The 15,213-nt window shown below is 38.7% G+C and overlaps 1 protein-coding gene across 1 annotated transcript; it reads right to left on the bottom strand.

The window, feature by feature from the left end:
- Window positions 1-17: 17 nt before the first annotated feature.
- On the bottom strand, window positions 18-14,027 carry LOC107878312 (protein REDUCED WALL ACETYLATION 2-like). The gene is given in 16 exon segments (XM_047403206.1): window positions 18-290; window positions 729-883; window positions 972-1,084; window positions 1,896-1,984; window positions 2,057-2,143; window positions 2,320-2,333; window positions 2,336-2,402; window positions 2,404-2,441; window positions 2,569-2,824; window positions 2,915-3,064; window positions 10,973-11,131; window positions 11,804-11,876; window positions 11,972-12,028; window positions 12,102-12,242; window positions 13,124-13,215; window positions 14,000-14,027. Coding segments are annotated over 14 exon segments (1,242 nt in total). The 5' UTR covers window positions 14,009-14,027; the 3' UTR covers window positions 18-290; window positions 729-883; window positions 972-1,074.
- Window positions 14,028-15,213: the final 1,186 nt, after the last annotated feature.

The following is a 15,213-nucleotide window of genomic DNA, read 5'->3' as shown; positions in this document are numbered from 1 at the left end:
TACAAAATACAAGCTTATTTGGATGAAATGGCACTTCCCTTTCTAAGGTGAAATTACTGTAAATAAATTACTGAGGCAAAACAATATAGATAAGTAAACTGGGACATCGCCCCACAGTTAGAAGGGAACCATTACATGTGGAAAATACAAACCGCTTAATCAAAAATTTGAGTTCAAGAGCCAGAGCATATACAAAGAATCCTAAACTAAAGAACTATAACCCAGTTTGGGTAAATCTCTTCTCTGCAGCCAGCTTACAAAGAATATGTAATGTACGTACACTTTTACACCTGTAAATGAGAAACAAGCACATTACACATTTATTTTTTTTCATACTACAAAATGGTTAAAGTTGATAAGTCTAGTAACTAATTCTCTCATATTATGTCGCATGAAAAAATGATTTAATCATCTTTTTAGACATAATATATATTATGTTGTTGTTTAGACATAACATAATTGTGTCAACATGCTGACAGAAGGTTAAAGAGTATGTTATCCTTTTTTATTTTTATACAAATACAAAGAGTCCTGTTTCACTTATAAAAATGAGCAAAGGAACTTTACACTTTTCACTTGATAGGTGTCAACTTGGAATATTCTATAAACACACAGTTGCTTTCTTTTCGAGATTTCTGATCATTCTTATAGAAACTTGAGAAATGCAGAAGCTGAAGTAAACAATAAAAGAGGATCGGAAAGCACAGAGAATGACTTACCTGACTTACCAGCATCTGAGGTATCCTCAGAAATACAGAGGACAAGACATAGAAGACCTCATATAACTAAAGCCGCAACTATGTTGTAGCCAAGACGTTTATCATCTTTCATCGGAATAAATGTGGATTTCAAAGTGTGTCAATTCAAATAATCTGTGAGAAACCTGCACATTTATAGAAACGGGAAGCTGATTCGTCCCAATCATATGTTCTCCTCAAGAAAGGCAATGAACAAGAAATTAATCTACTTACTGCAACATATATGGCAGTGGTAAGCAAGAAGTTCAGCAATGGATAGTCGGGGATCAAACATAGCAACTTTTTAGGCTGTCCATCTGGCACACTAGATCTGCCTTTATTTACCTCTGCGTTAAACGTAAACATTTGTTCATATATTTTTTCTAACAGGAAAAAAACTACTAAGACTTCTTTATTTCCATAGAATCACATTGTAATTAGTGGTCACTATGCCAAAACTTAAGTGGCTCCGGCATACCAAGGTGACACAAATACCTATAACAATATCTTTTTCATAACCAGTTCAAAGTCAATTACAAAATAAGATCAGAGCTTGAGGAACATCACATAATAACAGCTAAAAGTGAAACTTACATCAGTCTTGTGATAACATTCAAATGGTCATATGCTTAGATACACAGATCATAGGAAGGGTAAAAAGGAATCATGAATCAAAAAGAACTAGTGAAGCATACTATCTTAAAAACCATGTAATGGGAGTGCAAGAAACAAATCAACCTGTAATTCATCTCTCATACCTTAACCATATATGGATTTGGGACATATAGGTCTCTAAAGTGATCTTCCCAAGCCATCTACTGGTCAACAAAGCAATAAGTGGTCTGTCTTGAAGTAACAAACCAAAACCAATATCTATTTATACATTTGTCAGGAATTTACCGGCTTTCATTGCCTTTCCTTGAAGTCAATCATATGAAAAAAAAACTGTAGAAAAACCTTTCAATGCAAATAACTTACGCAAAAAGGGTTAAAGTGTAGCTACGAAAATATTGGGTAACATTCCTCAAGGATATGTAGACATTGTTAGACAAGAACACCAAAATTTGCATTACAAGGGGAAATGCAAACATTATTCACTAGTGAAAGAAGAGATTCCCAAAATAACTGAGCAATCAAGTAGGTGGGGAAAAGACATACGTTATTGGTATCCAAGATGTGTAAGGATGATATTTGTTATACGTTATCTTCGGAAGCTTGTATATGTACTTATACCAAAGATATCCCATCTGACATTTGTACAGTAAGTAAACAAGGGAGAGAAGTAAAAAATTCAGACAGTAGCAAAAGAGAGGAGGTACCGTGAGTGACATTATGGCAATAGCTGCTTTTATTGATATCCTACGTTTCACTTCAGTTTCCTCGAGTTTCTCCATCCATCTCTCTACCTGATAGATGAAACTTGAAACATTTATGAACCAACATTGTTAAGGAAGGGAGCTGAAATTTCAGAAAAGGATAGCGGACAACATCCTCGGCTCTGCTCTGACAGTTGCAGAGCAGCAGAAGTCCGTAAGTGGACTGAATGACAGGTAAAAGTAGAAAACTCTCAATGGGAACCTACTGTTGGATGGTAGTTGCATATATCATCCCAATTATCCATATGTAACGATCAAGACCTGAACAGAATTCCCATTCATGCAAGACAAGACTGCTTTGGTTTAGAAGGATCTGGGTTAGAATATCCTAAAATACATACATACACACAGGCGTTAGTAATCAGCCGTGACTAAGAAGGAAAAACAAAATTCAAGATACCAACCAAGGAAGAAAGTAAATGGGCTCCAAACAAAAAAAAATTCAAGGTACCAACCAAGGAAGAAAGTAGATGGGCTCCAAACCACTTCAACGACTCCTGGAACTTCCCACATCAGAATAACAACCAAGAAGCAGGCAATGAATTTAATGGCAATAACTGTTGCATTTTCATTGTATTTGTTGAATATACCAAGGGCCCCATAAACCATCAGCATGAAAAGAGTATGCATGGGGCATATATAGTACAACATGTAATTGTTGTTCAGGACAACACAGCTAAAGAATACCAAGAAATTAAGCCTCCACATCATCTGTCAATCAAAGACTAAATCTTTCAGAAGCACTGTCAATTAAGGAAAATCCAATACAAAAGATCTGCCAAGTCACGGGGCAGATAGTACCTGAGTGAATCTTGCGATGATGAAATCCTTGCGGATGTAGTAGTAAGAGAAGTTTCCAAATCGAGTCATCCATACATATGCAGCTATAAAAACTAATATAGCATTGTAAATTTCTGTGGCAGCAAAGTAGTGATACATTAAAAATAATACCTGTAACAAGAAATAAAATTGTGAGAACCACGCAGTGTATGGGCATGCAACTGAAACTTGTAGAGAGAAAATAAATCAACGGATGTTTATGAGAAGGCATACTGTCACTGACTCCAAATTATTCAAAAGATACTGCCTAGTTCTCAAACTGGTGCAAGAAACATGCATTTCCAAGATGACACAACTCGATGCAGATGACACAATCATTTTCTGTGAAGCCAAGGAAGATCAAATTGCCTTAATAAGAATGTCACTTGTGGTTTCTGAAGTAGTATCTGGTTTGACAGAAGAGCAGCATTTTTCCTATAAATGAAGTTCCTCAATTGCAAAGTCTGGCAAACATTTTAGGGTGTAAAGTGGAGCAGCTTCCCACCACCTACCTAGGGATGCCTTTGGGGCACAAACACAAGGAGTTAGAAATATGAGATGGCATCATTGAGAAGACAGAGAAAAAATTGGCTCACTGGAAAGCTCAGTACATTTCTTTAGGGGGGAGAGTGACCTTGATAAATTCAGTACTAGACTCACTGCCTACTTATGTAATGTCTTTATTTTTCAACCCAGCTAAGGTTGAAGATAGACTTGACAAGCTGAGAAGAGATTTTTTGTGGTTGGGCAACAAAGAAGGAAAAGGCCTGCACTTAGTTAAATGGCAGGATGTACAGTTCCACAAGCAGTCTGGTGGCCTTGGTATCAGAAATTTGAGATTACAAAACAAAAGTCTTCTTTCAAAATGGTTATGGAGGTTCACTACTGAGACACATGCTTTGTGAAGGGAGGTGATAGTATGTAAATATGGTATGGAAGGGAATTGGTGCTCCAACCCAGTGAACAACACCTACGGTGTCTAGTGTGGAGAACCATTAGGAATTTATGGCCTGACCTGACCAGAAACATTGCTTACAAGGTGGGAACTGGCACTAAAACCTTGTTTTGGAAAGAGAATTGGATCGGAAATGATACAAGAATAACCTATGAAGTCCTAAAACAGCCCAGGAAATGGCACAAAACAGTCCACTATCACAAGATGAACAAGCAACACAAAATGGAAAACAAGATGACTATAACTAAAAGGATAGATAGTGAGTGAGACATAATGTACTACACGTTATAGGCACTAAGATGTATATTAAACATCAAAACACAAACAACATAAATACAAGACACCTACACTCTTATGGAGACCTCAAGGGAATCGGAACTCCCAAGCAACCACCATTTCTAAGCAAGTTGACAACACAAGGATTCCACCTTGCCAAAACACTCTCTGTGAGTTTACAAAATATATTATCAAATTCCTAAATGACAAAATGACCTAAATGTTCTATTTATAGACTAGGGCAACACTTATTACAAAAATGACCAAAAGGCCCTTAATGAGCCCAAACAAAGGGGCGACCTTGTAGTGTACTCCTTGGACTATTTTGGAGTGTTGGGACTTGTTCTCAACACTTCAAAGCTTGTTCCTTGGATGGGCAGCCCCACAAGCTCGGGTCTTTACTCACGTCTCATGTCCTCGAGTGCTAAGATGCCTCTTTAACCCGTATCATCATCTCCTCCTTAGAAAGGATTCGTCCTTGAATCCGAACCTTGCAAAACAATAGGAAGGACAAGCAAACAAGTTCCTCAAGGTATGAGGGTTAGGATTAGTGTAATCAATCATAGCATCTTGCCAAGGTGGCTCAACCTTCACATACAACCAAACATCCTTCTTTTCTGAATACCCTCCCAAGAGAGAATCAATTAGTCTATCCACATAAGTATGACAAGAAACAAGGAACAAGAGTTGCTTATCAAGTGGAAAACATAGACTCTTCTTGGAACAACAAATAGACTTGAGTCGAGATAGGAAAACCATACATTCCATGCACATTCAAGTCATTCCCAAAGACATCATCACCGTATTTCAAATGATCACCGGGGTCAAATGGGTGGAGTGTCCATGGGCACGGGTTGGGAACATACTTCCCTACCCCAATACTACTACAATTACGATCAAATGTTCCCTCTATACTAGCATGATCTATAACAAAAACAACTAGAGGGACATCCTTAGTCAACCAGCCAACATGTTCAACATCACCATTTTCACATACAAGTTGGTCTTCATGACTTCCATAAGACAATGTACTATCTATCACTTGCCACAATGGCTTCAACACTAGGTGGATCAACTAGTGTATCCACAATCTCAAGTTGTACATTATCATCACAAAATGAAGGCACATTCGGCTCACCTAAAGACAAACTATCATTCACACTTAGTTGGATATTAGCCTTATTCACTAGAGTGCAAGAGTTAGTTTGATTACCTAGTAGCTCATTTGGAGCTTGGCCACTCATGGGAATTGGATTAGGAAAGCTTGGATGCTCTATCAAGTTATCCAACTTCTTGCAAATAGAGCTCTCCGTCCTTCCATTCTATCCATTATTCTTTCCATTCGTCCTTCCATTCTCTCCATTTTCCCTTCAAAAGATCCCAATCGGCTATCCATGGCATCAAGCCTTGCCACGATGGATTTAACCCAACTAGGCATTTCACCTTCATCCGCCATTGTACCTATCAAGAACTACAAAACAAACACCAAAAAAACTGCAAACACATTAAAGGTTAGCAAAAATCAGTCCACAATTCATCTTAAAACACTCCGCAATCTCTCAAGCTCACACTTTTGAAGTATTCACTCTATTGGCCTCACAAGTGTTGATATCTCGTTTATACTCCAATGAGGTTACTTGGTCCCAATTGTGGCTCGAGGTCGGAGTAGATTCTTGTTTGAAACAACTCAAGAAATGATGTTCGAACTTGGACCAAAGAAAATACTACGACTTAAAAACGAGAAAAAACAAGAAACGCACACAATACAACGCTTAACACGGAAGAAAACGTACTCAAAAACTAATCTACAACCTAATAGGTATTTACTAATTTGCTAATTAGCATGAGAATCAACAAAATTGAAACTAATGGAAACAAGAAAGTGAAACTAGAATATCCAATGTTCTTGAGCTCTTTGATGACGTGGCACTTAACTATTGGAAGTTGAAATGTGGTTGAAGTTGAAAAATTTTTGTTTCAAGAAACTAGTTGTCAATTTCATGTATGGAAGAGGAGAATTTCGGCCAAGGTATGGGACAAACAAGGTCTAGACTCCACTTTCAAGACTCATAAAGTCTTTCACCTACTTGCACCAAAATGGCAAGACAACCTTTTGGAGGTCTTGTCCCCCTTTCCTCTTTTGGCTTGTTTAGAAAAAACAATTTACTTCCTTTTGGTATGAAGAGGAGAAGCGGGTGTACAGGAAAGAGTACAAGCTAGCGAGGAAGGAGGCGAAGTCAGCAGTCACGGCTGCTAAGACGGCCGCTTTTGAGAGCTTGTATGCAGGGTTACAGGGGAAAGGAAGGGAGAAAAAGTTGTTTAGACTCGCTAAGGCTAGGGAGAGGAAGGGTCGTGACCTCGATCAGGTGAGGTGCATTAAGGGGGAGGACGGTAGAGTGTTGGTGGAGGACGGCCACATCAAGAAGAGATGGCAGTCGTATTTTCATGGGCTCTTAAATGACGAAGGGGGTAGAGCTATTGTGTTAGGGGAACTGGAGCACTCAGAGGAGTGTCGGTATTTTAGCTATTGTAGACGTTTTAAGGTAGAAGAGGTTAGACAAGCTGTCCGCAGGATGCGAAGGGGTAGGGCGACGGGGCCGGATGAGATACCGGTGGAGTTTTGGAAGTTCGTTGCAGAGGCTGGTGTAAGGTGGTTGACTGGATTGTTTAATGAAATTTTCAGGACGGCAAAGATGCCCGAGGCGTGGAGGTGGAGTACCATGATCCCTCTCTATAAGAATAAGGGGGACATTCAGAGTTGCGATAACTATAGGGGGATTAAGTTATTGAGTCACTCGATGAAGATCTGGGAGAGAGTGGTCGAGGTGAGGCTGAGACGGATAGTGTCTATTTCGGAGAACCAGTTCGGATTTATGCCCGGCCGCTCGACGACTTGGTGGAGCAGTATAGGGAGAGGAAGAAGGATCTGCACATGGTGTTTATCGACCTGGAGAAGGCTTACGACAAAGTCCCCAGGGAGGTGCTTTGGAGATGCTTGGAGGTGAGTGGGGTACCGCTGGCATATATCAGAGTAATTAAGGATATGTATGATGGAGCGAAAACCCAGGTGAGGACGGCGGGAGGAGACTCGGAGCATTTCACTGTCCTGACAGGATTGCATCAGGGATCTACTCTTAGTCCCTTTTTGTTTGCGTTGGTGATGGATGTGTTGACGCGGCGTATTCAAGGGGAGGTGCCGTGGTGTATGCTTTTTGCAGACGATGTAGTTCTGATAGATGAGACTCGAGGGGGTGTGAATGACAAATTAGAGGTGTGGAGGCGAACTCTTGAGTCTAAAGGGTTCAGGGTGAGCAGAAGCAAGACAGAGAATGTGGAATGCAAGTTTAATGACGTGAGGCGGGAGAATGAGGTAGTAGTGAAGCTGGAAGCTCAGGAGGTATGTAAGAGGGACAAGTTCAAGTATCTAGGGTCCGTGATCCAGAGTAACGGTGAGATTGACGAGGATGTCTCGCACCGTATTGGGGCGGGATGGATGAAGTGGAAACTCGCGTCCGGGGTGCTGCGTGATAAGAAGGTGCCGCCCAAGCTTAAAGGCAAATTCTACAGGGTGGTAGTCCGTCCGGCCTTGTTGTATGGAGCGGAGTCTTGGCCAGTTAAGAACTCCCACATCCAAAAAATGAAGGTGGCAGAAATGCGGATGTTGCGCTGGATGTGTGGACTGACTAGAGGGGATAGAGTTCGGAATGAGACTATCCGGGAGAAGGTTGGTGTGACTTCAGTGGAGTGCAAAATGCGGGAAGCACGATTGAGATGGTTCGGACACGTGAAGAGGAGGGGCATGGATGCCCCAGTCCGTAGGTGTGAGAGGCTAGCGTTGGATGGTTTTAGACGGGGTAGGGGTAGGCCGAAGAAGTACTGGAATGAGGTGGTTAGGCGGGACATGGAACAGTTACAGCTCACCGAGGACATGACCCTAGATAGGAAGGTCTGGAGGACGCGAATTACGGCAGAGGATTAGGGCCAGTTCGGGTCGCTAGTGTAGGGAATTACTTGGTGGGAGTTTTATTCTTGTCATGATTCCGTGTTCCGTGTTCCGTGTTCCATGTTGTATTACGAATCTGTGTGCTTTCCCCTGCTTTCCTCTGCTTTATATTACTTATGGGTGCCGTATTTATGTTATGTAATCTGCTTCTGTGCTGCAGTATGTGTTTGTGTGGTATCTCGTGCCTTGAGCCGGGGGTCTATCGGAAACAGCCTTTCTACTTCATCAGAGGTAGAGGTATGGACTGCGTACATCTTACCCCCCCAGACCCCACTAGGTGGGAATACACTGGGTTTGTTGTTGTTGGTATGAAGACTTTTGGGAGGTCTTTTGTTCTTTTTCCCCTTTGGTAATGTCTTGAAAGTTGTTTCAAGACTAACAAGAACCCACACTCTCTTCCCTTTGATTGGATCAAACAACAACCTTTTACAAGACTTCTTCAATACAACACAAGAACTCCAACAACAACAACAACAAAACTGTCCACTCTTCCCACAACAACTTGCAATTTTTTTTGCTCAAGAACTTGGGTTAGACTCAAGTAGTGTTAGAGAGAAAGAAAACCAACCCAATAAACAACAAAGACAATCAAAGCAACACCTAAATCTAGACACAAATTCCCCCAAACAACAACAACACTTCGACCAAGACACCAAACCCGTAGAATAACTTCTTTTTGTGAGATTTTCGACCTTGGACACCTCTTCTAATGTTAGGAAACAAAGATCTAACACTAGAACACACAAAACACAGAAATATCACTAGAAAACTAGGCTTCAAGTTTCGGCCTAAACACAAAAACGTGGACAAATTACTATTTTTGAGTTTTTCAACTTTTCAACACTTTTTTTTAAAATTTCTGAGTGAACAAACCCAAGATTGATCTCGTGGGAACGAAATCAATGATGGCTCTAATACCAAATGATACAAGAACGACCTATGAAGTGCTAAAACAGCCCACGAAATGGCACAAAACAGTCCACTATCACGAGATGAACAAGAAACACAAAATGGAAAGCAAGATGACTATAACTAAGAGGATAGATAGTAAGGCATGATGTACTACACGTCATAGGCACTAAGATGTATATTAAACATCAAAACACAAACAACATGAATACAAGACACCTATACTCTTACGGAGACCTTAAGGGAATCGGAACTCCCAAGCAACCACCGTTTCTAAGCAAGTTGACAACACAAGGATTCCACTTTGCCACAAGGATTCCACCTTGCCAAAACACTCTCAATGAGTTTACAAAATATATTATCAAAGTTCTAAATGACAAAATGATCTAAATGTTCTATTTATAGACTAGGGCAACACTTATTACAAAAATGACCAAAAGGCCCTTAATGAGCCCAAACAAAGGGGCGGCTTTGTAGTGTACTCCTTGGACTGTTTTGGAGTATTGGTACTTGTTCTCAACACTTCAAAGCTTGTTCCTTGGATGGGGAGCCCCACAAGCTCAGATCTTCACTCACGTCTTTATGTCCTCGAGTGCTAAGATGTCTCTTTGACCCGTATCAGGAAATGTGACACTGATGGAAATGTTTCCAGACCTTTTCTCCTTGAGCACTAACTCAGAAGAGACAGTGGCTAAAGTTTGGTCCTAGCAGGGATGGAACATAGCGTTCAGAAGATTCCTTAATGATTGGGATATTGGAAAAGTTGCTGAGCTACTTAAAGTCTTGAATGGATGCACAGGGCTATCAGAAGAGGAAAACTCTATCAAATGGAGGCACAATAGAGATGGGATGCTCTCAGTTAATAGATTATACACCAGGGAAGTGAAGGAGCTACAAGGTTGCAGGATAGGGCCCTGAAAGAAGATCTGGAAGAGCAAGATACCAACCAAGATAAAATGTTTCTCTTGGTTGGTGGCCAGAAGGGCTTGTTCTACGCATGAGAGATTGAAGAAAAAAGGGATTCCAGATTGTATCTTGGTGTTCTCTATGTAATGAGGTAGAGGAGACTAACAACCACCTGTTTCTACATTGCAAAGTGACAACAAAATTGTGGAACCTATTTTTGGGTGCTACACAGACAGAATTGATCATGCTAGAACATACATCAGACCTTCTTAGCTGCTGGATCAGAAGAGTAGGGAGCAAAACTCAAAAGGAGGGGTGGAACATAATACCATCATGCATTTGGTGGTCTATTTGGAAGGAAAGAAACAGCAGGTGCTTTGAAAACAAGGCTAATCCAATTGACAAAGTCATGGTTATGTAAGTCAACCTTTTATTTCTGGTGTAAAGAAGAAGGATTAGAAGAAGATGCACAAATTAGAGAATTTATAGGAAACCTGTAATCTATTTTTTATTTTCGGGTTTTTTGGGTCTCCAGCATTATCCTCAATACAAATTACCTTTATCAAAAAAAAAAAACTATGCCATAATTTTTTCTAATAATAAGTTATGCCATCATACATACTACAAATGGGCCTCTTTGTTTCCTTACTCAAACAAGCGTCCCTTGGAGAAGCATTTTATTCATGCTCGGACATCCTATTTTCTCCTAGTTCCTACAGTAGTATCCTATTTACTTTCTCCTTTCTTGTGGGGGGTCACATACTCACAGGGGAAAGCATGTCCAAGTTTTGTCATTGCGTACAGCGATTTACTATTATCCAACAATTTCTACTGCCATATTAGAATAATGAGGAGATTCATTACTTATAACCATTGGTGAAAGATAATGTTATAACATGAAGTCAGATTGCATGCCAACATATGCAGGAAAAATTAGGAGAAAAGGAATCATAGATTATCAGCTAGTGAATCACTTCACGAGATGATTTACCTGCATCCATCCTATCCATTCTTCAGTTTGATGCCTATTCAAATACATAATGGATTTTCCGGAGAAAGGCGACTTGTCATGGTGGATCTTAAAAGAAGTGATTGCTGAGACTATGATGAGAAGGAAGTCGAGGAAGAGGAAAAGATCACGATTGTAGCTCTGCAAAGACAATTAAAAGAAGCGGCAAAGTTGTTTAGAACCAGACGACCACATACAACCAGTTTCCCGCACATAAATGATACAAAAAAGACTAGGACCTTAAAATTTGTTTGGAGTTGCAAATGATCTTTAACTAACAAAAAATACACAAAATAGAGTTTAGGATGGTTGGTTGGTTATACTTGCTTCTTTATTCTGAAGGTATGTACTGGTGGCTTCTTGAATCTGTCTCCACATTGCCAAAGGATATAAAGATGCTCCATGCAGTATAGCACACAACATGAGCCAACTTAGTTTTACGTAAAATTATTATTGTAAGCACAATTACAGCCCACAGGGTGTTCCGGAATTGTATTCAACATTCAGGACAAAAACACCACCTTTTCCATCATAATATTGAAAAATACTTGGCCTAAAAGGTCAAATTGTAGCAAACGAAAATACAGAGAAAGAGGAAACGAAGAGCTGCCACAGATCGAAAAAAATGGATAGAAGAAAGAAAGCTGCATCTATCCCTGCTATGTTAGTCAATCGTTCATATGTTGCACCGTTTAAACTTGTCCTCATACTTCCACCGCAAAAGGAAGTTCCAATATTTCTTCGGTTAACGATTATATACAATGTTAATGGCCCATGGAGAAAATACAAAGATAAGGAGAAGGTTTACTGTACCTTCTTTGATTCACCAAATAGATTTGTACGGTCAGATAGATAGAAGTAAGTCAAAAGGGCACCAAACTCTGATCTGTAGATAAATAGGGGAGATGACAAACAACAAGCTGAGGCTCTGTGATAGTCTTCAGGAATTTTAATTATTGAAATCATGAAATTCTCACTTACATTGCTCTCAGAGTTAACCGATTTTCAAGCAAGAAAATTTCATCCATCAAGAAAAACCTGTGGTGTTTACCTTATATGAGTTCCATGAACAGATATTTTATCTGATTAAAGCAAATATAGAGTTTCAAACCTAGTAATCTGAGACGTCACAGATGAACTTCCGATTCTAGGCGATGTTGATTGAAGGCCACCTCCTTCCAATAGAACAGCTCTATCGTCTTCTTTGACTGCTTCATTTCCCAACTCAACCAAATTGATATCAGAATGCCTACTGCAATATGTGAGAGGAACTCTCCAGATGTGAATTAGATTGAAGATGAAATCCCTCTACTGATCAAACAGCATCACGGATTTGAGGTACAGTACAGTAAAGCTATGCTGCTTGGACTCTTCAAAAATGTCATCGGTAGAGTGCCTGATCCTCCAAAAGTAGCACATTTTTGGATGATCCGACACGGTGCAGCAACATTTTGGAGAGTCCGAGCAACATATCAATAAAGATATACACTCTTAATTAACAGAAAAAATACTCATTTATTCATGAAGAACCAGCCACCTTAACTCGATAATTCTCGGAGATAAGATAGGAAAAAAATGAACATGCTGATAAATGAATATTACCGCAGACTAAGAAAGGAATTGTATCATATTAAGATATCAAAAAATTTGGAATATTATCATTCTCACTGCTTATGACACTTACTAATTACCATCGCATCTGATCTGATATTAATATGATATTAATATTACTGTGACCAGGAGGTCACAGGTTCAAACCTTGGAAACAGCCTCTGGCAGAAATGCAAGGTAAGGTTGCATATGATACACCCTTGTGGTGGGGTCCTTCCCCGGAAACTGCGCATAGAGGTAGCTTTAGTGCACCGGGCTGCCCTACCTCTTTCTAGAGAGACAAAAGCACACAAATGAGCTCCCCAATGTTGTATATATTTTCGAGGAAGCATCAACAAGAATGACAAAAGTAATAGTAATAATAACAACAACATCAATAATAATGAGTATATTTCTTTAAAAGGGGAATTAATAATGAACTATCATATAGTCAAGGAAATTTTGTATATAAATTGCCATTGCCATTGCCATCCAACTATTTTGCTTCCAAAAATACAGATCTGAAGAGGTTAATCTGCTTACACTTTGGATGATGCTGAATGTTTCTTGTACTCCAAATACACTGAATATAACCAAGCAGCACCTACCGGCACAGTTCCAAGAAAAAATGACACCTGTAATTCATTTAGAGGAAAGTTTCATTTTTTATATGTGAATCATTCATCGTCCAAAATTAACTCATTGAAGCCTTGAGTTACAAACACTTCACATGGCAAAAATCATGTAAACCACCTTTTAACGATAAATTTCTAAGGCAATGCTATGAAATTCAAAGCCAAGAAGACAGGAAAAGACTTGAAGCTCAAAAGTCCCATCAAACTTGGAACTTCAATACAACCAATGGAAGTTCCCATCAAAGAAATATAATCTCAAAGGAGTCACACATAGAACATTGAAAATGCTACTTACCCAAAAGTGTTAAACACCCTAGTGACCCTACAATGATGTGGAGTGGGAGTAACCCCTTAAAAAACCATCTGTTAACTCTAAGTTCAATGAAAAGATAAGCAAGTGGGAAGCTATGAACCAAATGGTGCTTGGTAAAATAAGTCCGCTCAAATATGAAGTTCATCTAATCAGTGCAAGATGTAATAGAGTGAACAAATATGTTTCAACAAGTTGGGTAAACGAATTTAACAAAAACACACGACACATGGAATTTTAATCATAAAATCACAACAAGAATTAGATAACATTAAACTTATGGTATTTGAGAGTCTAAAAACAATCAGAGAATTGAAGTATGGAAGATGTTATTGAACAAAATAAAAATTTTCACTGCTACCGCGGACTAAGAAGAGAATCGTAACAGCACAAATCAAACAAACCGATTTGCAAAATACTCATTTCTTGTTTAGCGAGTAAGCATGCCAAACGGAAAAGGCATTGAGCACAAACCATAGCCATACTCCTAATATTAAGAAAACGGATCACTTAACTGAAAGAAATAAAAATGAAGCAAACGACTGACTAACCTTAGAAAATTCGGTGAGAGGACAAAGAAAAGTTTTCAAATTAAAAATGGCCACAACTCAGCTAATGTGAAAGCTTTATTTAAGTTTTGATTAAATTAATTGGGTTGTAAAGTATAATTTTTTTAAAAATCCTCAAACTTAATTTCAAATTTTAGAATTTTTCATCTTTTCTTGTCTTTCAATTATTTTTTTCTCTCTTTAAATTTCTTTCTCACAATTTCTTTTTTTTTCTCCCTCTAAATTTTCCTTTCTTCCATTTTCTCTTTTCTTTTTCTTTCTCTTTTCATTTCATTTTTTTCCTTTTTTAATCCTTATAGACTTTTTAAAAAAAAAATTGAGAAATTTGAAAAGAAAATTTTTAATTTCTTTTAAAAATGAATGAAGGAATAATTCAACAAATTCAACAAATTCAACAATTATGAAAATTGCTTCAACAAATACCATAGTTGCTGCAGCAACTTCGACTGTTGCTGCAACAACTTCGATACTTAATTTCTAAAAAAAAATGTGGTTGGAGGAGGTGCCTATGAAAAAGTGATATTTATGGTAAAAAGGGAGGTGGTGGTGGTGGTGACGCCGAATGAGAAGATGATATTTGTTGCGGTGTTGATAGCGACAGTGATGGAGGAGAAAGAAGAAAAATATGCTATAGTTATGTAGAGAAAAGAAATATTGGTGAATCTGGAAGAGATGACAATGGTAGTGATAGTGATAGTGGAGGAAAAAGAGGTGGCGGTGACGGTGGCAACAAAAAGAGTGTGGAGGAGGAGTGGTGGTAATGGTGTAGGGATCTTTGTGTAAATATGATGTAGAAATTTTTGTGTAAATAATAAAACTTGAGGGTTTTAAAATTAGTATCATTAATACTAATCTTAAAATTATCACCTCTACTCGACATTTAAGACTTGTGTCACTCTTTTTTTGTTTTGAATCTTTTTTGTCATCCTTAATTAATTTGCCCGACTAACCTCACCAGGCGATAGGGGGCCGTAAATTAGCATCCTCACACACAATTCACAACGAGAAAAATGAGCTGAGAACTCTCCCCAAGTTTCTAATTAAATAAAAGGGATAAGTGGATCTCATTTATTTTTTCTCTTTTCTCTTTATTTACTTAAGTTAATTAATTAACATAAT

The sequence above is a fragment of the Capsicum annuum genome, unplaced genomic scaffold, assembly GCF_002878395.1.
Source record: "Capsicum annuum cultivar UCD-10X-F1 unplaced genomic scaffold, UCD10Xv1.1 ctg3595, whole genome shotgun sequence".
In the NCBI taxonomy this organism is placed as follows: Eukaryota; Viridiplantae; Streptophyta; class Magnoliopsida; order Solanales; family Solanaceae; genus Capsicum; species Capsicum annuum.
This window is presented reverse-complemented; position numbering and strand designations above follow the sequence as displayed.